The following is a 21,128-nucleotide window of genomic DNA, read 5'->3' on the forward strand; positions in this document are numbered from 1 at the left end:
CCACTTTAAGAAATAGTTCTGTAGTATTACAGCTCCTCTTACAGTGGATGCAATTCAAAGCACTTCTAAGTAGAGATGAGAAGTGACAATCACAGAATCAAAGACGCTCTATGCAGAATGGAGCCATCATATCTGCACTGGCTTTCCAGATTAGTACATGACTTCCTGCTTTTTCCCCCATATCCTTGCACATAACTTCTATTCAAATCATCATTCAATGGCCTTCTTGAATGTCTCAATTGAACCAGCCTCCAACATATTTCCAGGTTGTGTACCAAATTTTTTACTCTATGTAAGAGAATCCTTTTTCACATCGGGCTTGCTTCTTTGGCAAACCGCTTAAATCTGTGCATGTGTGTCCTTAATAGTTTTATAATTGGGAACGGTTTCTCCCTTTGCACTCTATTCAGCCTCACAATTTTGAAACTTTCATCAGATCACCATAAAGAACAGATCCAAATTCAAGCCAACTGTATCTATCATTGCCTGTTGAGACCAGCTAATGCCACACAGATCAAAAATGGTAATGAAATGTACCCACCATCCAAGAAACAGTTGCAATTTTTATTATTGTAGTAAAATAAACAAAGATTAAGTAGTAAAAAAAAAACTAAATTAGGCAAAGGAAAGAATTAACAGAAGGATTTTTCTGTATTTGCTTTATGTAATGAAATTTAGGCAGATTCTTTATGTATACAAAGAAAAGTTTTCTGGTATCTTCACTTTTAAAAAAAACCTTAAATGGTGGTCTTTTATGTATTTTGCAGGCTGAAGGAAGAGAAAAGCTCATCTGGAAAATGTCTGGTACTTTCTAACTTACATAATTTACACTTGTACAATTTTGCTTTAATGTACATCCAAAAGTAAAGTGTATTTACTATTTTTAGTTGGCACTTTTTCTTAAACTAGAATAAACTATACCTGATAAGGTCACAGACATACAATGACAAATAAAAAATTCTATAAGTCCAGCAAAATTGTGAGAATGTTTTTTTAAGAAGAGGTGTGTTCCCTTTATAACTTTGTGGTGAACTGTACAGGTTAGATAGATTCTAGATCAGTCTTCAATCTATTAAGTTAGCTGATTTCAAACAGGAAGACACAGAAGGTCTCAATTCCTTGAGGTGTGGTTGGATGATAGAAATCAAGCAACATACAATTCTAATTGCTAACCTGAGAGTATTATTGCGGAATATTAGCTGACATGGACATTGTGTGAAAATATTACAGATATTTTGTGTGCACATCATTGATCTGTTCAGAATTAGCTGTCTCAACAATTGATGGCAGTTATAATTGATTTATCTGCCCAAATTAGGGAAGGGAAATCAGTTAGGATTCTCACTGATCAGAAATGACACTTACTGCAGTGATTGTAACAAGGTCAGCCTGGTGGACCTCAAAATACAAATTCCCTGTGTGAACCAAATTAACAGCCCCAATCAAGGATCCCTGGCTGATAGATATAAGCAGCAGTGTCCGCAGAATTTTCGTACATCTACGGAATCCAACATCCAAAATAGCATTTCAAGCGTTGAATAAAAGCAATGTCAGAGCTGGCCCTGAAAAAGTTGAATCAGTGTCAAGGATCCTCCATGTGCAAATATTGGGTAACTTGATGACAGGATACTGGCCTCTGTGGAGTTACTTCAGTGGTGACAAGTGTGGGATTGATGATGTAACCATGCAAAAGCATCTACTAGCTGAAGTCCAACTGGACTTCAAACAGGCACTACAACTGGGATTTTCAATGGAAAGTGCAGCAAGTGGAGCATATGGGTTGCAAGATATTCTGATGGAAGTGGACACCCTTGCCAGTCTGACTGAACTCAGGCAACACTTCTTGAATGAAGGCAATTGCATCGCCTCACTCAGGACATAACCCGAACAAGGGAGTCTAGGTCAGCCCACAGCAAAACCCCAAAACAAAGACAAGCCTTGGGCAAACGGTTACATTTTTTCAGGATCCAGGCCAGTGAATCATTGTAGTTGCTGCTAGTATGCAGACATGAGACACCAAAAGAGTTCCACTTGTCCTAAACGGAGTAAGAGAACTCTCAGGCCAGCATCCAAGTCAGCACATCTTAAAGTCTACTTATACCTGGTTTGGAACAGTTAAATTGTGTAGCAACATCAAAGTCAGAACCAATCAAAATACATGCCTAGTTAAATGGCCACCTAGTTTTAAATGGAGGTTGATACCAGCACAGACATTTCAGTGATCGCAGAATCAGTCTTTAACAAAATTTGCTCTGGACCCCAACAATTAAGTCTGTGCAGGCTCGACTGAGATCCTATACCAGTGAACCTTTACAGATTAAGGGCACAATCTTTTATGTGAAGCAACTGGTCCAGTTACCACAGATTGTAGTAAAATGCTTGGGCCCCAGCTTGATGCGGCAAAATTGGTTGAGAAAGATTCACCTACATTGGCTCAACATTTTTCATTTAGAAAATGGCTGTCTGAATCAAGTCTTAATTAAATACCCAGGAACTATCAAAAGGAGCGAAGGCCACCTTGCATGTTGACCAGGAAGCAATTTCACAATTCTGTAAGGCCTGCACAATGCCATTTACCTTGCGGGTAACAGTAGAGGCAGAAAGCAGAAGCCTGCAGAGCAAAGGAATCATCAAATCAGCCCAGTTTGTGGAATGGGTAGCACCAGTTGAACTGATTGTGAAGTCCAACAGGTCAGTTCACTTTTGTGGGGATTTCAAACAAGCAATAAACTCCTTTTCACAGCTGGCTCATTCCTCACATAGAGGATATATACGCAAAGTTGGTAGGGGGACTGTCCTTCAAGAATCTGGACATGAGGCACTCGTGCTTGCAGCCATGTTAGATGAGGATTCCCAGATATAGGCTACAATTAATGCCAATAAGGGTTTGTACCAATATACGAGACTGTTATTTAGGGTATCATTAGCTGTGTAATTTTTCCAGTGGTCTTTTTACAAGTTCATCCCAGATCGCCATAAGCTAAACATGCTAATAACAAGACAGACCAAAAAAGAGCACTTAAGATAACTTGGACATAGTCCTTTTACATTTCTCCCAGCAGGGCAAACACCTTAGAAAGGAAAACAGTGTGTTTCAGGCAGCCCAAGAGTCTGACTTTGGCCAGAGTCAACAAGACCAGATTCCACCTCAAGATGATAAAGTGAGGGCAAAGATGCCCCAGATCCCACATGTGTACCGGAGCTTAAGCTTTTTCTCGGGCTATAACAGAAATTTAACCTGGCCTCCATCCTGGCACCTTTGCATCAACTCTTTAAAAAAAAAAGAGATGGTCAGTGTTGGAAATGAAAAAGCTAAGCCATAGCTTTCAGGGAAGAGAAGGAACAGCCATCATCCTGTAAGGTGCTGGCAGAGTATTATCCCAAGCAAGATCTAGCACTAACATGCAATGCCTTGCCGTACGACATTGGAGTATCGTTAGCTCGCAGGTGGCCCAGTGGAGACGAACGCCCTATAGCAGTCGCATCCAGGACTTTAGCCATCATATTTGGAGTCAGGAAGTTTCACCAATGCCTTAATGGATGTAAATTTGTATTAACAGCTGACCACAAATCCCTGCTAGGTCTACTTAAACAGGACAAATCTTCTCTGCCAGATCTACTAAAAGAACCCATAGCTTCAGGCCGGATTCAACAATGGGCTCTAATACTAAGTGCGTATAAATACAAGTTGGAACTCCATTCCGGAGATGTGGTAGCAAACGTGGATACACTGAGCCACCTCCCACTGGCGAATATACCACTAGTGGTATTGCCACTGGAACGGTCCATAATGGTTTTAAGTTCTCTGGACACACTTCCAGTCACAGATTCTGGACAGAAAGATTCAGTCCTGGCAAAACTGAAACAGCTGGTGGCTATAGGGGAAGCCAAAGGACCGTCACAACCAGAATTGAAATCTTTTTGGACATGGAGAGACCGGATCACAGTAGAGGATGGCATATTATTATGGGAAACAAGAGGGATTGTTCTGAGCAAAGGTCACTGCCAGACACTGGCTGAACACCTCCAGGGTCATCCAGGGTTTCCAAAATGAAGACATTGGCAAAAAGTTATGTCAGGTGGCCAGGACTGGATACAGACATAGCTGCATTGGTAGGGCAGTGCCTACTATGCTAACAAGGACAAAATTTATGATCAGCAGCTCTCCCACATTAGTGGGAATGGCCAGGTAAACCCTGGACTCTCACACGTTGACTATGCAAGTCCTTTCATGGGCTCAATGTTCTTGATTATTGTGGATATGCATTCCAAGTGGCTGGACATGCAGAGTTCATTTGTCAAAAACTGGGAGAACAACAGAAAAACTGTGCACATCTTTTGTAATACACTGACTCCCGGAAGTGATGGTCACAGATAAAAGGCCATTGTTTACCAGCAGGAAAGCTGAGTATTTCCTAAAGTTGAATGGTATTTGTCACATAAGGACAGCTCCATACCATCCATCATCCAATGGCCTGGTAGAAAGAGCTGCCTAAATTTTGAAGGCAGGCTCAAAGGAATGGCCAACAGCTTTACTAAATACAATACTGCCCCAGTTTCTATTTGATCATACGACCACCTGCCGTGCAACTGCAGAGATAGCCTGCAGTAGAGTTGCTAATGAAGAGAAAACTCTGCATCAGATTAAATCTGATCTTCCCATATTTAGGGGAGTGGTTTTAAGCAGCATGCCAATGCCAGACATAAACTCCGCTCAGCGAAAGAGATAGTTTACTTCAGGGAACAAAGTTTGGTGCAGGATCCACTGGAATAGCCCTATACAGTTCAGAGGTATGCTTGACATGAGATTAAATCCAGTGACGTATAAATTTCAGGTAGGTGTGACAGTTCTGAACAAGCATGTGGATTATACGAAACCTAAAAACTCGCAAACAGTGCAGGATCAATTCATGCCTGGCTCCTTGACTGCCTTTCGAACTGTTCTGGAACCAGTGGGGTTTTTGTTCTCCATCAAGCATTGACGATACCTCGAAACCAGAGATGGACACAGTGGATGTCACCGCCTCGATGCCTTTGTCACATGAAGAGGAGAATGAATGTCTTCTGAAATGCTCCAGGTGCAAGAGGTGAGCGACTGCGCATTACATGCCACCTGTATCAGAAGCAGGGTTGGAGGAAACTGATCAGGTGCTAAAACACCCAGGCGGAGATACAAAGCAAGAACCAGCCTATGTGCTCAGACTTAAAGGAAGTGGGCTTTAGTGATTGCAACATGGTCAGCCAGGAGGACATCATAGTATACGAGCTCCCTGATTGGGCCAGATTAACAGTCTTGGTCAGGGAGCTCTGACTGACAGGTAGAAACAGGAGTGTCAGAGGTTCTGTTCACTATGACAGCTGGCTCTGAGGAAGCTGGATCAGTGTGTCATGGACTCTAAGTAAATAAAGGGTGAATTGGTAAAAGGATATGGCCTCTGCGGAGTTATTTAATTTACAAACAATGGCACATAAGAATGTTACTGCCACTTTGTACTTCTAATGTAAAATGTATCCAGTGCATACAATTGGAACTGTAAATCTTTTTTGAAACTAAATCAACCTGTTCAGAGATGTTATTACACATCTCTGGAGAGTATGGGACTAGAACCCAGCCTCCTCGGTCAAGAAGTAGGGACACTACCATTGTGCCACAATAGGGTCCCTTAATCCTATAATGCCATTTCTCAATTTTGCTTCCCAATATAAAGGCTACAAAAGGCATAGCTAGCAGCTGAAGTCAAAACATGTGATGCAACTACTGTTAAATCAAATGTCCTTTGCATGATACATTAAAAACCATGGGTATTTGGTGCTGTACCAGAGACAAAGAATGCTAATAAAGCTATATCCAAACAAGGAGGCATGCAGAGGAAAAACACTAAGTGAGTGAAACAATTATAAAATATATTACGCAAAATTTCCCCATAAGATGATTCCCAGAAATACAAGAATGTATTTAATAATCCAATGAATTAGTTACACTCATCATCTATTCATTGGCAAATTTATTGAGCTCAAGTGCAGCACATCAATAATAAAGTACAAAGTCCTTCCACAGTGATATTATACATAATTTCTGATTATCAGAAATGCCAGTTATGAATCTGTCACCCACTTAACATGCAGCTTTAAAGCACTCATCCATCAACAACGATTTAGAGGCTACATTCAAGGATGCTCAACAACATCCATCAATAGGATAGAAAATTTATATAAAACTAATTAAGTCCAATACACTATCATGATCATCCAACACATTACAGTAAATAAGTTGGCAATCACTCCTTCAATCCTACAGATAAGAACAGATTAGCTTCCACAGGTACACTTACCCTTATTCTTTGGAAGTATTTGAATCTCCACAAGTGGGTAGCCATTCAACAGGGATAAAACTTTAAGGGCACAATCTTTTAAGAACATTGTGCCACCTACAATCAACTTGTTTAAATGCTCTCACATCAGTTTTATAGAATGCAACGCTTACAGCAACTTATGACACTCTTGGACTAAAACTTACAAGATGACCAACAGAAACAATGAGAGAATGTGACATACATTGAAAATTATTCAAGTTCCAAGTTCATTCGAAGTCAGAAAAAAGGATTAAACAGATGGATGGTAAGCATTTTTGTATATGGAGGATAAAAATTAATGGCAAAAAAGAAAGTCTGCAGCTATTGGTAATTGTATATTCAATGTTATTTGTTAGACTTCAACATACATGTATATTTTAGACCTGTCATGCACCAACTGAGGGTGGATTGCATTCAAATAAATGAGAACACCAGTCTGGAACGCAGCTACTACACATTGAAAAACATGGCATCTTCAACAATTAGATGCAAATCAGAATGCTTAGAAACATCTTTCAAAACGTTCAGACATACCCTTTCCATACTGATCAAAAGGGCAATGGAGTAAGTGTAGGCTGACAACATTCTTCTACCCACATCTGTTCAATAGTTAAACTTATCGATTATACTTTATGAATCTGGAGATTAAATTTCCTCCAGGGAATGACGCGAGACTAAGCAGTGCAATGAGATAGCAAGCAGCTCTTTTATAAGGGAAGCTGTATTGTTACACCCCAATCTGTAAGATTCAGTGGCAGTATTATTTCTTCTGTTCATGCTTAATGAAAATGTAAATGTGAAATGTGTCATACATCATTGTTTTCCTTATTTTAAATTCAATCTGGATTTGTCACTCACAGATCCATACACTTGCAACAATAAACACACCTCTTATTGTTCATATAGGTTCTAAAATGGAAGTCTTTGGATCATTGATTCAGATTCCCATTTTGAGTAATGGATGACTTTCGTCCAATAAATTCAGTGCTTGCATTGATTTGTGGCATCATTGGTTAAAATGGAAAATCCATTATTTAGAATAGTACAGATATTAAGAAAAACTGATGAACTGCATTAAGTTTCCTTTAAAGTTTTGATTGTTCCTGATTTTAATCTACAGAGTCTTTCACAAAGACAGACTCCTGAAATATCTCTTCCACTGGAAGAAAATAAATTTCATTTGATTAATCTGATCCTTCTTAACAGACAGTTCATCAACTAGAAGCTTTGAGGGGCACTAAGGCATATTTGTCTTTCCATCCATGAGGCCTTAAATCATGAGGGTTCAATGATGCTTCTATAAGATGTCCAGGAACCAAGTTTTCCATGGCAAGTACTGATTCATTAAGATGCCTGTGGTTTTCTCCACATATTTTGATCCTGGGTATAAAAGGAAACAGAAAAAGCATAAAGGAAATTCCTATTGCAAGAGCTAGACAGGCCACTGAAAACCTCTAACAAAATCTTGGTGATCTTTATAATAAAAGGTTGCCACGAGATCTTTTAGCTACTTGTTAAAGATCATCTGAACCAGTCAACAGTGAGCAGCTTTTGGTAGCTGAATCTCTACATGCCTGCAAGGTAATCAAATAGGAGATTTCCCTGAAAACAATGGCACATCTCTGAAGCATTATTAAGGACAGTGACTTAATTTGCAACATTACTATAGCAGGAAGTTCTGCGCAAATAATGATTGCTTTTGCAGAATGTGTTTTGAAGAGCTGTACTAGTCTTGACACGCTTTGAATTCTTTATCATATTAGCAGAAATATCGTTAAGAGCATAGGAATATGTTCTCTTCCCCCTCTCACTTCTATGCATACACAGCCATTAAGGAGACAGGCCACGATTATTACATTTTGCTACCCTCATTTTAATAAATATACCATTTCTGAACTGATTGCAAAATGATCGAATATATATTTATATTTGTTCATGAGCCACTGTGAAAAAATTTCAATAAGAATCCTCTCATGAAAAATCCAAGAGCAAACATTACAAATTGGCTGTCACCATTGGCCCAAGGTCTCTCTCTAGCACTGATCTTGCAGAATACATCATCTATCTAGCTGCAATGAAACTGTGCAGTACTATTACGCTAGACCTTACAAACAGTTCAGTCTGCAGCATTCTAACTAGGTTTGTTAACAGCTTACAAGGAACGTCAATGTTTAATACTCAAAATAACTGAATGAAGTCTCTTTAACACATGGTCATTTGTGGAAGTTTTGCTGTGGAAGTTTCCTGCTAAACAACAGTAACTATATTTCAAAAGTACTTCTTTGACTATAAAGTACTTTGGGACATCTAGAGGCCATGTGAAATACTGTACTGACACACATCGATCTTTTTTATATGAAGAGAAAACCCTAATACAAGTGCAGCAATCTGGTAAAAAGACGACTACAATGTTTTGTTTCATTATTATTTCAAGTCAAAGCAGAAAAACCTTCCTTTCAGAATGTACTGTTTTTAACATGGGTGTCAAGCACTTTGTGCCAGGTTCTATAATTCGATTATGAAAGGGCAAAACCTCGGTAATCAGTCAGCAAAAAACAATCAAATTCTTTTTTTAAACAATTCACTATTAGCCCAGAAAATTGGTGGGTAAAAGACAGACTCTTAAAATCCCAATCTTGAGTGTATCCATTTCTGAATAAATAATTGAGAACTTTTATACTTCTGTTAAGTTAAAAATCACACAAAACCAGGTTATATTGTTGGACTATAATCTGGTGTTTTGTGATTTTTAACTTTGTCCACATCAGCCCAACACTGGCACCTCCATGTCTCTTAATATTTGTCCTAATGGCTCACTCAATATCATTGCAAATTTAGTGTTAAGTTATGCCAAAATGTGAGCAGTTTCTTAGTATAAATCCATACCTACGAGTAACAATCATTACTCATTTCACCTAGGAACCTTATTACCAGCAGAGGCAATCATACCTTGGCAATACAGGAAGGAAGACTGTATACTAATCCACAGCACAACTCAATTTTCTGAGATAAATCAGGAAAATGTCCTAATCCTATGAGGCAGCACTGAGCTGAGATTTATCCTCATCTGGGTCACCCTGATTCCAAATGGTCTAAAACTTCTGTCTGGATGTCAAACTAGATTCAACTTGCTTTGGACAATTTGAAAATTTCTGATGTCATGAGTGATGTTCACCATGAGTAATGGTGCTGATATTTGTAAATCATTCATAGAGTCATAGAGATGTACAGCATGGAAACAGACCCTTTGGTCCAACTCGTCCACGCCGACCAGATATCCCAACCCAATCTAGTCCCACCTACCAGCACCCGGCCCATATCCCTCCAAACCCTTCCTATTCCTATACCCATCCAAATGCCTCAAATGTTGCAATTGTACCAGCCTCCACCACTTCCTCTGGCAGCTCATTCCATACACATACCAACCTCTGCGTGAAAAAGTTGCCCTTTAGGTCTCTTTTATACCTTTCCCCTCTCACCCTAAACCTATGCCCTCTAGTTCTGGACTCCCCGACCCCAGGGAAAAGACTTTGTCTATTTATCCTATCCATGCCCCTCATGATTTTGTAATTCTCTATAAGGTCACCCCTCAACCACGACGCTCCAGGGAAAACAGCCCCAGCCTGTTCAGTCTCTCCCTATAGCTCAAATCCTTCAACCCTGGCAACATCCTTGTAAATCTTTTCTGAACCCTTCCAAGTTTCACAACATCTTTCCGATAGGAAGGAGACCAGAATTGCACGCAATATTCCGACAACGGCCAAACCAATGTCCTGTACAGCCGCAACATGACCTCCCAACTCCTGTACTCAATACTCTGATCAATAAAAGAAAGCATACCAAATGCCTTCTTCACTATTCTATCTACCTGCGACTCAACTTTCAAGAAGCTATGAACCTGCACTCCAAGGTTTCTTTGTTCAGCAACACTCCCTCGGACCTTACCATTAAGTGTATAAGTCCTGCTAAGATTTGCTTTCCCAAAATGCAGCACCTCACATTTATCTGAATTAAATTCCATCTGCCACTTCTCAGCCCATTGGCCCATCTGGTCAAGATCCTGTTGTAATCCGAGTTAACCTTCTTCGCTGTCCACTGCACCTCCAATTTTGGTGTCATCTGCAAACTTACTAACTGTACTTCTTATGTTCACATCCAAATCATTCCTTTGATTATTTGCAGAAATGCTGTCCACTGATTAGAGAGGCCATTTTAAAATAAAGGAAATGGGTTAAGCCAAATTTTTAAATGTGCGTTTAGGAATCATTTTCAAAGACTTCTTCCAGAGTTTATAGGAATTGTATCAGTAATCATATTAAGTTAATCCTGTGTCTCAGAAACCCAAATAATTTACAATTTAAATTATTTGGATGCAAACCCTTACTTTGCTAAAATCATGCTTATAAATCTTTTGCTGAGCCTTTAATGCTTTAGTCGTCATCTTTCAAGTCATTTAGCACTTGGGTTGTTTCAAATTCAGAAGTCAGATAATTTTGTGACTAGATCCACTATGCTCAAGGATCCTCAGCACCTTCCTTATGGCCCTCTATTTGCTGTCATTACGCAACATTTCTGAAACCAGTTTTCATCAACACTTAGTTACATATATACTTTGTTGTTAGTTACCAAGAAGGAACCATAATATTCAATAAAATATTAACAGTGAATATTAGATTCTTCTTTGATTTGTAAAACTCTGGAAAATATCTTATGGAACAAGGTCAAAGAAAAGCAGCTGGCCAACTTAACAGCAAAACTAGCAAAGATATTATAGCAAGTATCCTTTGTTTATCCTTTCTCTTTTGATGACAAAATTTCATCTCCACATGGAAGCACTTTTGATTTGGTCTATCTTACTTTGAGAATTGGGATCTTGGTTGACTTTCAGTATTACTTCCCAAAATTACTCCAAACCTTTGAAATTTGCATCTATGATACTGAATATTACTGAAATGCTCAAAAAAATGCTGACAACTTACTTCAGATACAGGGTGGGGAAAAATTTACAGAAAAACAGGCAGTTAAGTACACATGCAAAATTAGAGTGCTGCAGGATTGTGTCATTGCACAATAGAGTGGCAGCTGCTTGTGATAAGGATGGTGCTGTCCACATGTTTGAAACATGGAGGTTTTAAGTGCTCTGGAATGTGAAATTAGAGTTCAACATGCACCTCATAGCAGTTATTATTGTACCAATCAAATACAAATGAGATTGTTTCAAAATTACGTTTTGGAATCCAATTGCTAGGATTAATTGACAACTCCATTATCACAACTTGCTGATGTGTTTGGGGATGAGGGTTGCAGGCAGGTTATTTTGTGATAAAGAGGTCTGAATCTACAATTGAGGCTGATTTATTTGGTATTTAGACCCCAAGTTTCTTGTTTGATAGTGAACACTAACTTAAAATCTCAGCTCATTCTTGTTTGTACAGCTTGTCATTTATACTTGTGCGAGGACATTTGGCAACTGAGCATCCAGGTGCAGGAGACAGATATCAACCAGGCCCCCTGCGCATGCACAAATGGCACCTGTTAGTCACCTTTAATGCTACGTGTTTGAAACATCCACTCCAATTGAAAACACACACACACTAAAGCACTTGCCTTACTTACTGATAACGCTAATATTTACACTACTGTTAGAAATATACGTGCAGTCATCTTCATACTATCTTCCCCATTTTCTAACTATGTTTTTCAAGGATCAAACCGAAGTTGAAGCTACTCAAAAGCAAATGTGGAAGGAAAAAGATCACAACATTTCTATTCTAGATTTAGATTTGTTTTGTGAAATTATCATTTAAATTTAAAAGAGAAAATGCATCAAAATCAGACTAGCACACCTAAATATTTCTCAATTAATTTCTCTCAAAAGCCTTAATACAAGATGAATTTGTAGAAAACAGAATTAGCCAGCTGTGCCAGAGATGGCAGTATTTATCACATATTATAATAACTATACAGTTACCGATAAACTAATGTTTGCAATGAATCACATGAGAATATTCTAATGCACAGAACCACAATCCACCTTAGTAGCAATTCAGGTCACTACAGCAGCGCTACTTAACTGCCATTCATAAAAACATTTCATGACAGATCCAGAAACAGAAGCTTTATCATAATATGGGCTGCAAATTCAACCTCAAAATACTAGGTGAAATAAAGAGAAACATTTAAAGCTGCTCTTTAATGGTCTATGTTGTCACAGGAGATTAAATTACAAAATGTTCCATAACATGCATTGTTTTACTCCTACTTGTTGTAACAGCTAGCTAAATATGTAGCACTATACAAAGAAGCCAAAACATTGTTCATTGCACATGACATGCTTATAATTTAATCAACTAAATGTTTGATTTGGTTACATACCCTAGTAAGGTCCATGCCGAGTTTCAGTTGAGAAAGGAGGTGTAGGATAACGCTACGCTGATCATCCATGACTCCCAAGTCTTCCTCTACATTATCCTCACTGTCTGTTATCTCATCTTCAGGATTTATCACTTCAGGATTTTGATGCTGATGAAAATAACATAAATCATTCAGATGATTTGATAGGATAGGATTTTCTTCACCCAACATTTGACAGTGTCGCTGTAACCAGAATGTTTTACACACACCCATCCCCATTTTATGTACTGGATGTTCCTTTGTGCACACAAAGCAACATTAATGGAAACAGAAGCTTTAAAGTAAGATTCCAGATCACAATTTTAGTGTTCTGAAATAACAATGTTAGCCATGTTTTAGAAATGAAACCAGATGAACTCTCACTGTATGACTGCAAATGATTTGATCTTGCATCAAAGTTTGACATTGGTCTGAAAGCAGATGATATTATTACGGTGAGGTTAACTGACAACAGGCAGATGAAGCAACCAGCATTTCATTGAGTCGGAAGCTTTCTCACAACACCCTTTCCTTACTCCAGTGCATTAGAAATCAATCAAATATGAAACCATCCTTTTCACTCAGCCATGTGAAGGACTTACAGCCTTAATTATAAACAGCATATTTTGTATTCCTCTCAAGGATGACCTTAAAAGCAAGATTTAACCTGTTTCTTCTGAACACAAATTTGGTAGCTTCTGCTGCCACATATGGATATTGAGTTTGCAAAAATCGCAGTTATCATTTATTTCAGCAGTTTTCATCAATTAAGTCACTATCTTTTTTTCTCTTTATTTGTCTTTGTAACCCCAAATTGATTTTCCAGAAAAGAAAATGATTTGCACAGAATGTACAGGTATACTGCTGTCTATCTGAAATTATTCAAAATGTCAATAAATCACTAAAGAAAATTCAGCTGTCACTTAGCTATTCAATCCTCTCCTATCGAGAGCTATCATATTTAAATTATGAGGAGTTAGGGAGACCAAAACTGCATGCAACTCTCCAGGTCTGGTCTCACCAAAGCCCTATATAAATGCAATAAGATACCCCTACTTCTGAAATCAAATCCTCTTGCAAAATGGGCATGCCATTTGCTTCCCAAATTACTTGCTACATCTGCCTATCCACCTTTCACTGATAGGTGTAAAAGGACACCCAGACCCCTTTGTACATTTACATTTCCAGTATGTCACCAATAATAATACTCTTCCTTTCTGTTTTTCAGACCAAAGTGTATAATTTCACATTTAGCCACATTGTAAGGCATCAGCCATGGATTTGTTCACTCACTCCGGTTGTCTAAGTCATCTTGAAGCCTCCTTATAACTCTCAATCCTGCCCAGTTTGTTTTCCCAGTAAACTTTACATATTGCTCCATTTTGGTTCCCTCAACTAAGGTATTCACAGATATTATGAATAGCTGGGGCCCAAGCACTGACCCTTGCCTGCCAGTTGGAGGGGGGGGGGGGGGGGGGGGGGGGGGGAAGTGTACTCCCACTTTTATACTGCAGTGTCAGGAGTAGTATGTGATTGAGGGATTGTTATCTGAGCTACCTACAAACAGGCATAAGAGAAGATAGATCAAGATAAATAACTTATGGCTAAATAACCAGCATGGGAAAGACAAATTCATTTTCATGTGACACTGGAACCAGCTTTGGTACAGGAAGGAGCTGTACAAATAGGGCAAACTTCACTTGAGTCAGGATGGGATTGGTGTCTTCCCAGAAAGATTAAATAGGAGGGTGGCAAAGATTTCAATCATTATGATGGAGACAGGGTTCTATAGAAACATAAGCAACCTCAAATTAAACAAAAGAGCTCAGGAGATTTTACAAAAGGAAGTAAGGCAAGTACAAAGAGAACAGTGAAGGCAAGGGAATAAATAGGCTTATTGAACAGAACTGGAAAGACAGTTAGATATAATGCTGGAGGATATTTTAATAAAAGACTGGCTAAAATATGTGCACAATAATGCACAATGTTCATAATAAAACAGGGGAACAGAAGTCAATCATGTGTTGAGAAGAACCAGACATGGTGCCAGTTACTGAGAATGGGAAATAAACAGGGTATTTAGAATATAGGAGGTCAAAAAGGGCAAGGTGGTTTAACTTTATTTACTAAAGAGAATACAATGTCAGTGGCAAAAAGGAACACAGCTATCAGCAGATAAAAGTGGTGTATACAAATACAGACAGAAGATAATAAAGAGTCCAACACATAAATAGGTGAAAATTACAAACCATATAACAGTGCAGAGGGAGGCTAAAGAAGAAATATGCAGTAAATTTGAGTAAAAAGCATGGAATAATAATCAAGAAGAATTTCAATAACCCTGATATTAATTGGACAGAAGAAGCGAGTAAAGAGGGCAAGGGAATAGAATTCCCACAATCTGAACAGGATTCCTTTTTAACCCAAAGTATGAGAAGTCTAACAAGAGAACACTTGACAAAAGAATAGAACTACGGATACTGGAAACCAGAGACAAAAATGAAATTGCTGGAAAAACTCAACAGGTCTTGCAGCATCTGTGGAGAGAAAGAGTCAATGTTTCAGGTCCAGTGACCCTTCTTCAGAAGAGTTGATATTAGATTTAGCAAGAGAGAGAATTAATCAAAGCAGATAAATAAAAAGTAGGTAAGTGGCAACAATATAATATAGACGATTATGATAGAGAGGATACAAGTATAATAAAAGTCACTTTATTAGATTGCAGAAAAGCTGGTAGAGGGTGTGAGAACAGAAATTGGAAATATAAAATATGTAACATAAGCAAACTAGAATAACAATGGGTAAAAATTAAAATGAAGTTGCATGAAAGACAATTAAAATATAAACATCCATTATAAATTGGGCACAGGAATAGATCAAAAGGGATAATGAGAAAATTAGGACAGAAGTCAAAGAAATTGCATAAAGGAAACTTGAACTTGAATTATCAAAGTATAATAGAGTAAAAGATTTTCATTGGCTAATAAATACAAAGGGGAAGGCTGGTCAGGGAAAATGACCATTAGATGGCAGGCAAGAGTATGTCAGTAAGATGCATGTATCTGTATTTTCTAAAGACCTGTGAAAAAGTGTCCATATTAGACTAAAGAATAAATTCAGAGAATGTGAAGTGAGGCGACAAATTACAGAAGGCGAGAATTGGGTTCCAGAAGGATCACTGCTGGAACTACTGCTGTTCACAACTTACTGCTTTGGACTTTGGAATCAAAATAACAATTTCTAAATTTGTGAATTATACCAAATTTAGATTAGTAAAGAGGGTGTCAACATTGAAGAGAAGTATACCAATTTAAGGGGATATTAATAACGGGTAAAACGAAATTCAACACAGATAAATGAGAGGTAATACACGGAAACCAGTGGATGCTTGATAGGTTCGACTCGCCTCTTACTTCATGTTGGACATGGGCCACCAACATTCTGGGCATGCTCCTCAAGCACCAGCTATACCCTCAGAGTATGCATAGACTTTTTTTTCTAAAATTTGCCAGTCTCTAATAGCCTTCATGCACGTTTTCAATCTATTTACACAGAACACTTATACATTTCAATGCTGCACTACCAACTTGAATTGTAATGATACAAAGACAACTTACAGTCCAGGATTGGACAAGGTTACATCTCTGGGCTCTTTGTTTGTTGTCACAGCGCTCACTCACTCAGTCTACCTGGATGCTCGCAGCATCCCTGCATTACTTTTTGGCACACTGACCCCTCAACCATTGGTACCTGGCTCACATTACTACTGTCTTGCTATATCATTTAGTGCAGAAACAAAATCAGGTAGTTTGCCACAGTTGTCAGCAGGCCTCATTCCTGTCAAGGAAGATAGCCTTTGCTCAACAGATTCCAGTACAGTAAGTCAAGGGCATCTCCAACACCAGTCAGATCCTCCAGTCACTCAGGATCCTGTAGTCATAAGGTATGAGGAGCCAAATTATTGGCAGCACACAACCGGACTTGAAATTTTCTGCAGGGCTGGATTTGGGTTGGTTTGCGCATGGAATGAGGGGACAGTGAAAGATGATGTCACAATTACTATTGTTGTCCAGGTGGAGAGGCTTGCTGAGTGACTGAAAAGGCAGTGTAGAGGGTGTGGAGGTGTAGTGGTGAGGTTGAGATGAGTGAGGGCAAATAGGGAAGATGCTGTATGCATTAGTGAGAACCTTAGTGGGAAGTGGGTCAATCACAGAGATAGAGCGATTTTGACATATTTAAAATAAATATTGGCACTTACATTGGCAAAGTAGAAAACAATATTCTTATTACTACAGTACTGTGCATTCCTCCAGAAGCCTGAGATTGCTTCAACTTAGATGGCAATCTCAGACCAGATTCAGAACATGGTCTAGTGTTGTGAACTCCATTGCTGGTTCAGGAGTAAAACCAAGTCCCAGCTGTGCACCACTAAATCCAGCAGGAGCTCCAAGATCATGCCTGCAAAGCTATGCCTGGGAAAATTGTGCATAGAATCCCTACAGCGTAGAACCAAGCCATTTGGCCCATCGAGTCCTGCAAAGAGCATCCCACCCCGACCTACATCCCCACCTTATTCCTGTAGCACTGCACTCCCCATGGCTAATCCACTCAGCACGCACATCCCTGGACACTATGGGCAATTTACCTAAACTGCACATTTTGGACTGTGGGAGGAAGCCAGAGCATCTAGGCAGATGCAGACAGCCAGTGCTTGGCCAGGTGCACAACAGGCTTTTAAATATAGTGTCAGTGCGTTGGATACCAATCAATTCCAGGATCTCCAATGAGTGGCGAGCTGCTCTTGGAAGTACATAAGATGGGCAGAAATCTTGTATTATACTTGCTGAGGGCTGAAGCACCAATTAATGCAGCAAGTTGGTGAAGATACAGCAAGAAAACTCACTTGGGCCTTGCAATGAGAATTGTTCCACCAAATGCGACGCAGTTTGCATTTATCCCATGAAAGACCTTACAGTCAATTCCTGATGAAGGGCTTATGCCCAAAATGTCAAGTCTCCTGCTTCTCTGATACTGTCTGACCTGCTGCGCCTTTCCAGCACACGTTTGACTCTAACTACAGATAAACGACTATGAACTGTCAGCACATAATTCACTTAAAACTTTAGTCTCCTCATTAACTTCCCCTTACACACATACAATGCATGTTATGGACAGAGGGAAAGATTGGGAAGGCAGTTCAGGGGTTCCTATTCACCAGGTTGCTGAGATGATTCTTGCACTGGTCAGAATGGTGCTTAGAGCTGAAAACGTGTTGCTGGAAAAGCGCAGCAGGTCAGGCAGCATCCAAGGATGAGAATCAATGTTTCGGGCATGAGCCCTGAAGAAGGGCTCATGCTCGAAACGTCGATTCTCCTGCTCCTTGAATGCTGCCTGACCTGCTGTGCTTTTCCAGCAACACATTTTCAGCTCTGATCTCCAGCATCTGCAGTCCTCACTTTCTCCCAGAATGGTGCTTACACAGTCTTCCTTCTCCAGAGACTGACAGCATTGCAGGAGGCACAGAAGCTAGCTTATATTTATAAAAGATCTCTGACTATTTAATTAAAAGAAACATCTTACAACAAGTAAAAATAAACTGGCTTAAAGCAACTTTTGTAGCAAAGAACAGTGAGAACTCCAGAGCTGGCAGAGGTATCTTGTGCACAGCCCTAAATTGTTCAACTACCAAAGAACCAATCACATAGATGTTGGCAGGCAGATGGCCTTTGTTATCAATAACTGCTCCTACTCCACAGATCAGCTTCTTATTGGCAAGCAAAGCTCCATCTGCACACAGCTCTTTACTGCCAGCTTGTCTACAGCAGCTTAGTTTTTAAAAAAATGCAAACTTCAGGCAATCTTTGGTTTTAAAACAGGTCATTTCTCACTTCTGTTCACAAACAGAAATGCAGAAAAATAAAGGACAGTATTTACAATACCTCTTAACAAATTTTTGAAAAGGAATTAATAACAGTAAGACATGGAGAAAGAGTTTTCATTCTGCCATGGGATTGCTCAGTCATATTCGTCTCAAAAAGGTGGTGATGAATTGCCTTCTTGAACTACTGCAATCCATCCAGTAGAAGTTCTGCTATGAAGGAAGTTTCACGTTTTTGACCAAGCAACAGTGAAGAAATGATGTTTGGCTGGGTGAGAAACTTGGAGGTGGTGGTAGTGTTCTTATACATAGAACATTACAGCACAGTACAGGCCCATCTATTAGTTTTGTCCTTCTAAAAAGGTAGAGATCACAGATGTGTAAAGAACAGTAAAAGGAGCCTTTGGATATTGCCATAATGTTTCTTGTAAATGCTGCTGTGTACAGGGAGCAAATGTTAGAAGGTGGTGAATGGGGTGCTAATCAAGTGGGCTGATTTTTCCTGAATAGCATCAAGCTTCTGGACTGGTGTTGGAGCTGCACTCATCCAGCTTAATGGAGAGTATTCCATCACAGTCCTGACTTATACTTTGTAGATGTGAAGACACTTTAGGGAGTCAGGAAGTACATTAACTTAACACCTTTTTAAAAAAAAAGTCGCTTATGGGATGTTGGCATTGTTGGCTCAACCAGCACTTATTGTCCATTCCTACTTTCTTGAGAAGTGGCAGTCTGTTGCAACCTATTTGGTGTAGGTATACCCACAATGCCATTAGGAAGGCAGTTCCTGGATTTTGATCTAGCAAATTGTGAAAGAATAGCAGTATATTTTCAAGTCAGGATGGGGAGTGGCTTTGAAGAGAACTTGTAGGTGATGCTTCTATGTATTAACTGCCCTTGTCCTTCTCGATGGCAATGATCACAGATTTGGAATGTACTAAGGAGCTTGGTGAATTTCTATAGTGCAGTTCAGAGTAAATGTTTATGGTCCGAATTAAGTGGACTTCTTTGTCCTGGATGGTGTCAAGCTTCTTGGTTGTTGTTGGAGGTGTAGATTAGAGTGGTGCTGGAAAAGCACAGCAGTTCAGGCAGCATCCGAGGAGCAGGAAAATCGACGTTTCGGGCAAAAGCCCTTCATCAGGAATAGAGGCAGAGGTGTATTTATCCTGGCAAGTGGGGAGAATTCCACCGCATCCCTGACTTATGCCTTAAACATGGTGGACTCTCAATGAACTCTGAACAGCAGCCATTTAACTACCATCCCAGACTTGTTTTTTCTCCACTCCCTACCAGTATCTGAGGAGTTGCAAATGGTGCTGAACGTTGTGCAAATGTCAATAGCGAACATCCTCATTTCCAACTGTACAATGAAGCAGCTGAAAATGGTGGACCGAGGAATTATCCTGAGGAACTCCTGCAGTGATGTCCTTAAAACTGAGGTTATTAACCCCCAACTGCCAGGTAACTACTCCAACTAGCAAAGCGTTTTCCCTTGATTTCCAGTGACTCAGGTTTTTGTCAGGCTCTTAATGCTGCACTCTGTCAAATGCAGCATTGATGTAAAAAGCAATCTCTCTCTAACCTTAGTTCTGGACTTGAGCTCTTTTGTCCCTGTTTAAACAAAGCTGTAATTAGGTCACGAACTAAGTGAGCCTTGTGGACCCATTTACAGACCTTGCAGAAACAAAACCTTACCTGCACATAAAGAATATCCTTCAAGCATGTGATCTATCTCAACCCTCCTCCTCGGCATCACTGATATCAGCCTTCAGCCAATGTGATTCACTCCTCATGATGTGAAGAGACAGCTGACAGCACTGGATATTGCCATGGTTATGGGGCCCTGACAACATTTCAGGAATAGTACTCAAAGCAATGCTCCAGAACTAGCCATGCCCCTAGCCAAGTCATTCTAATAAAGCTACCACACAGTTATATATCCAACAATGTAGAAAATTGTCAATGTGTCCTATACGCAAATAGCAAGACAAATTTAAACAAGTACAACTCCACAGACTATTCTCAATCATCAGCAAAGTGATGAATGTAGCATGGAAAGTGCCATCAAGCAGAACTTATTCAGCAATAACCTATTCACTGAAGCTCAAATGGGTTTTGACAGAGTCACTCAACTCCTGACCTCATTAGAGTCTTGGTCCAAACATGGACAAAAGAGCTAAACTTCATAAAAGAGGTGAGGTGGATTGCCCTTGATATCAAGGTAACATTCTTAGCATACTGGCATCAATGGGAACAGGTAAAATTCTGCTTATTGGAGTCATACTGAGCACAAGGAAGATAGTTGCGGATTTTGGAACTCAACCATCTCAGTGCCAGTACATTGCTAGAGTTCCTCAGGGTAGACATTTTAAATCAACATGTCCCATAACATACCTTAACACTTCTGGAACAAGTGCCATTTGAACATGGATCTTTTGGTGCAGAAATAGGAACATAACTACTGCACTACAAGAACGCAAGTTCTTCAAGGTAGTGTCTTAGAC

General features: G+C 39.5%; 1 protein-coding gene across 3 annotated transcripts in view; it reads right to left on the bottom strand.

The window, feature by feature from the left end:
- Positions 1–21,128, bottom strand: part of osbpl10b (oxysterol binding protein-like 10b) — a 259,812-nt gene that overhangs the window by 69,488 nt on the left and 169,196 nt on the right. For all 3 annotated transcript variants that reach the window (XR_006315905.2, XM_087978586.1, XM_043719213.2), the window contains one exon: positions 12,729–12,875. Coding sequence is in view for 2 of the 3 variants with exons in the window: in XM_087978586.1 (XP_087834712.1) it covers positions 12,729–12,875 (147 nt within the window). In the remaining variant the exon portion in view is untranslated. The remainder of the gene's footprint in view (positions 1–12,728; positions 12,876–21,128) is intronic.

The sequence above is a fragment of the Chiloscyllium plagiosum genome, unplaced genomic scaffold (genome assembly GCF_037043375.1).
Source record: "Chiloscyllium plagiosum isolate Xiang-an unplaced genomic scaffold, Cpla_swu_hap1 HiC_scaffold_34, whole genome shotgun sequence".
Taxonomy (NCBI): domain Eukaryota; kingdom Metazoa; phylum Chordata; class Chondrichthyes; order Orectolobiformes; family Hemiscylliidae; genus Chiloscyllium; species Chiloscyllium plagiosum.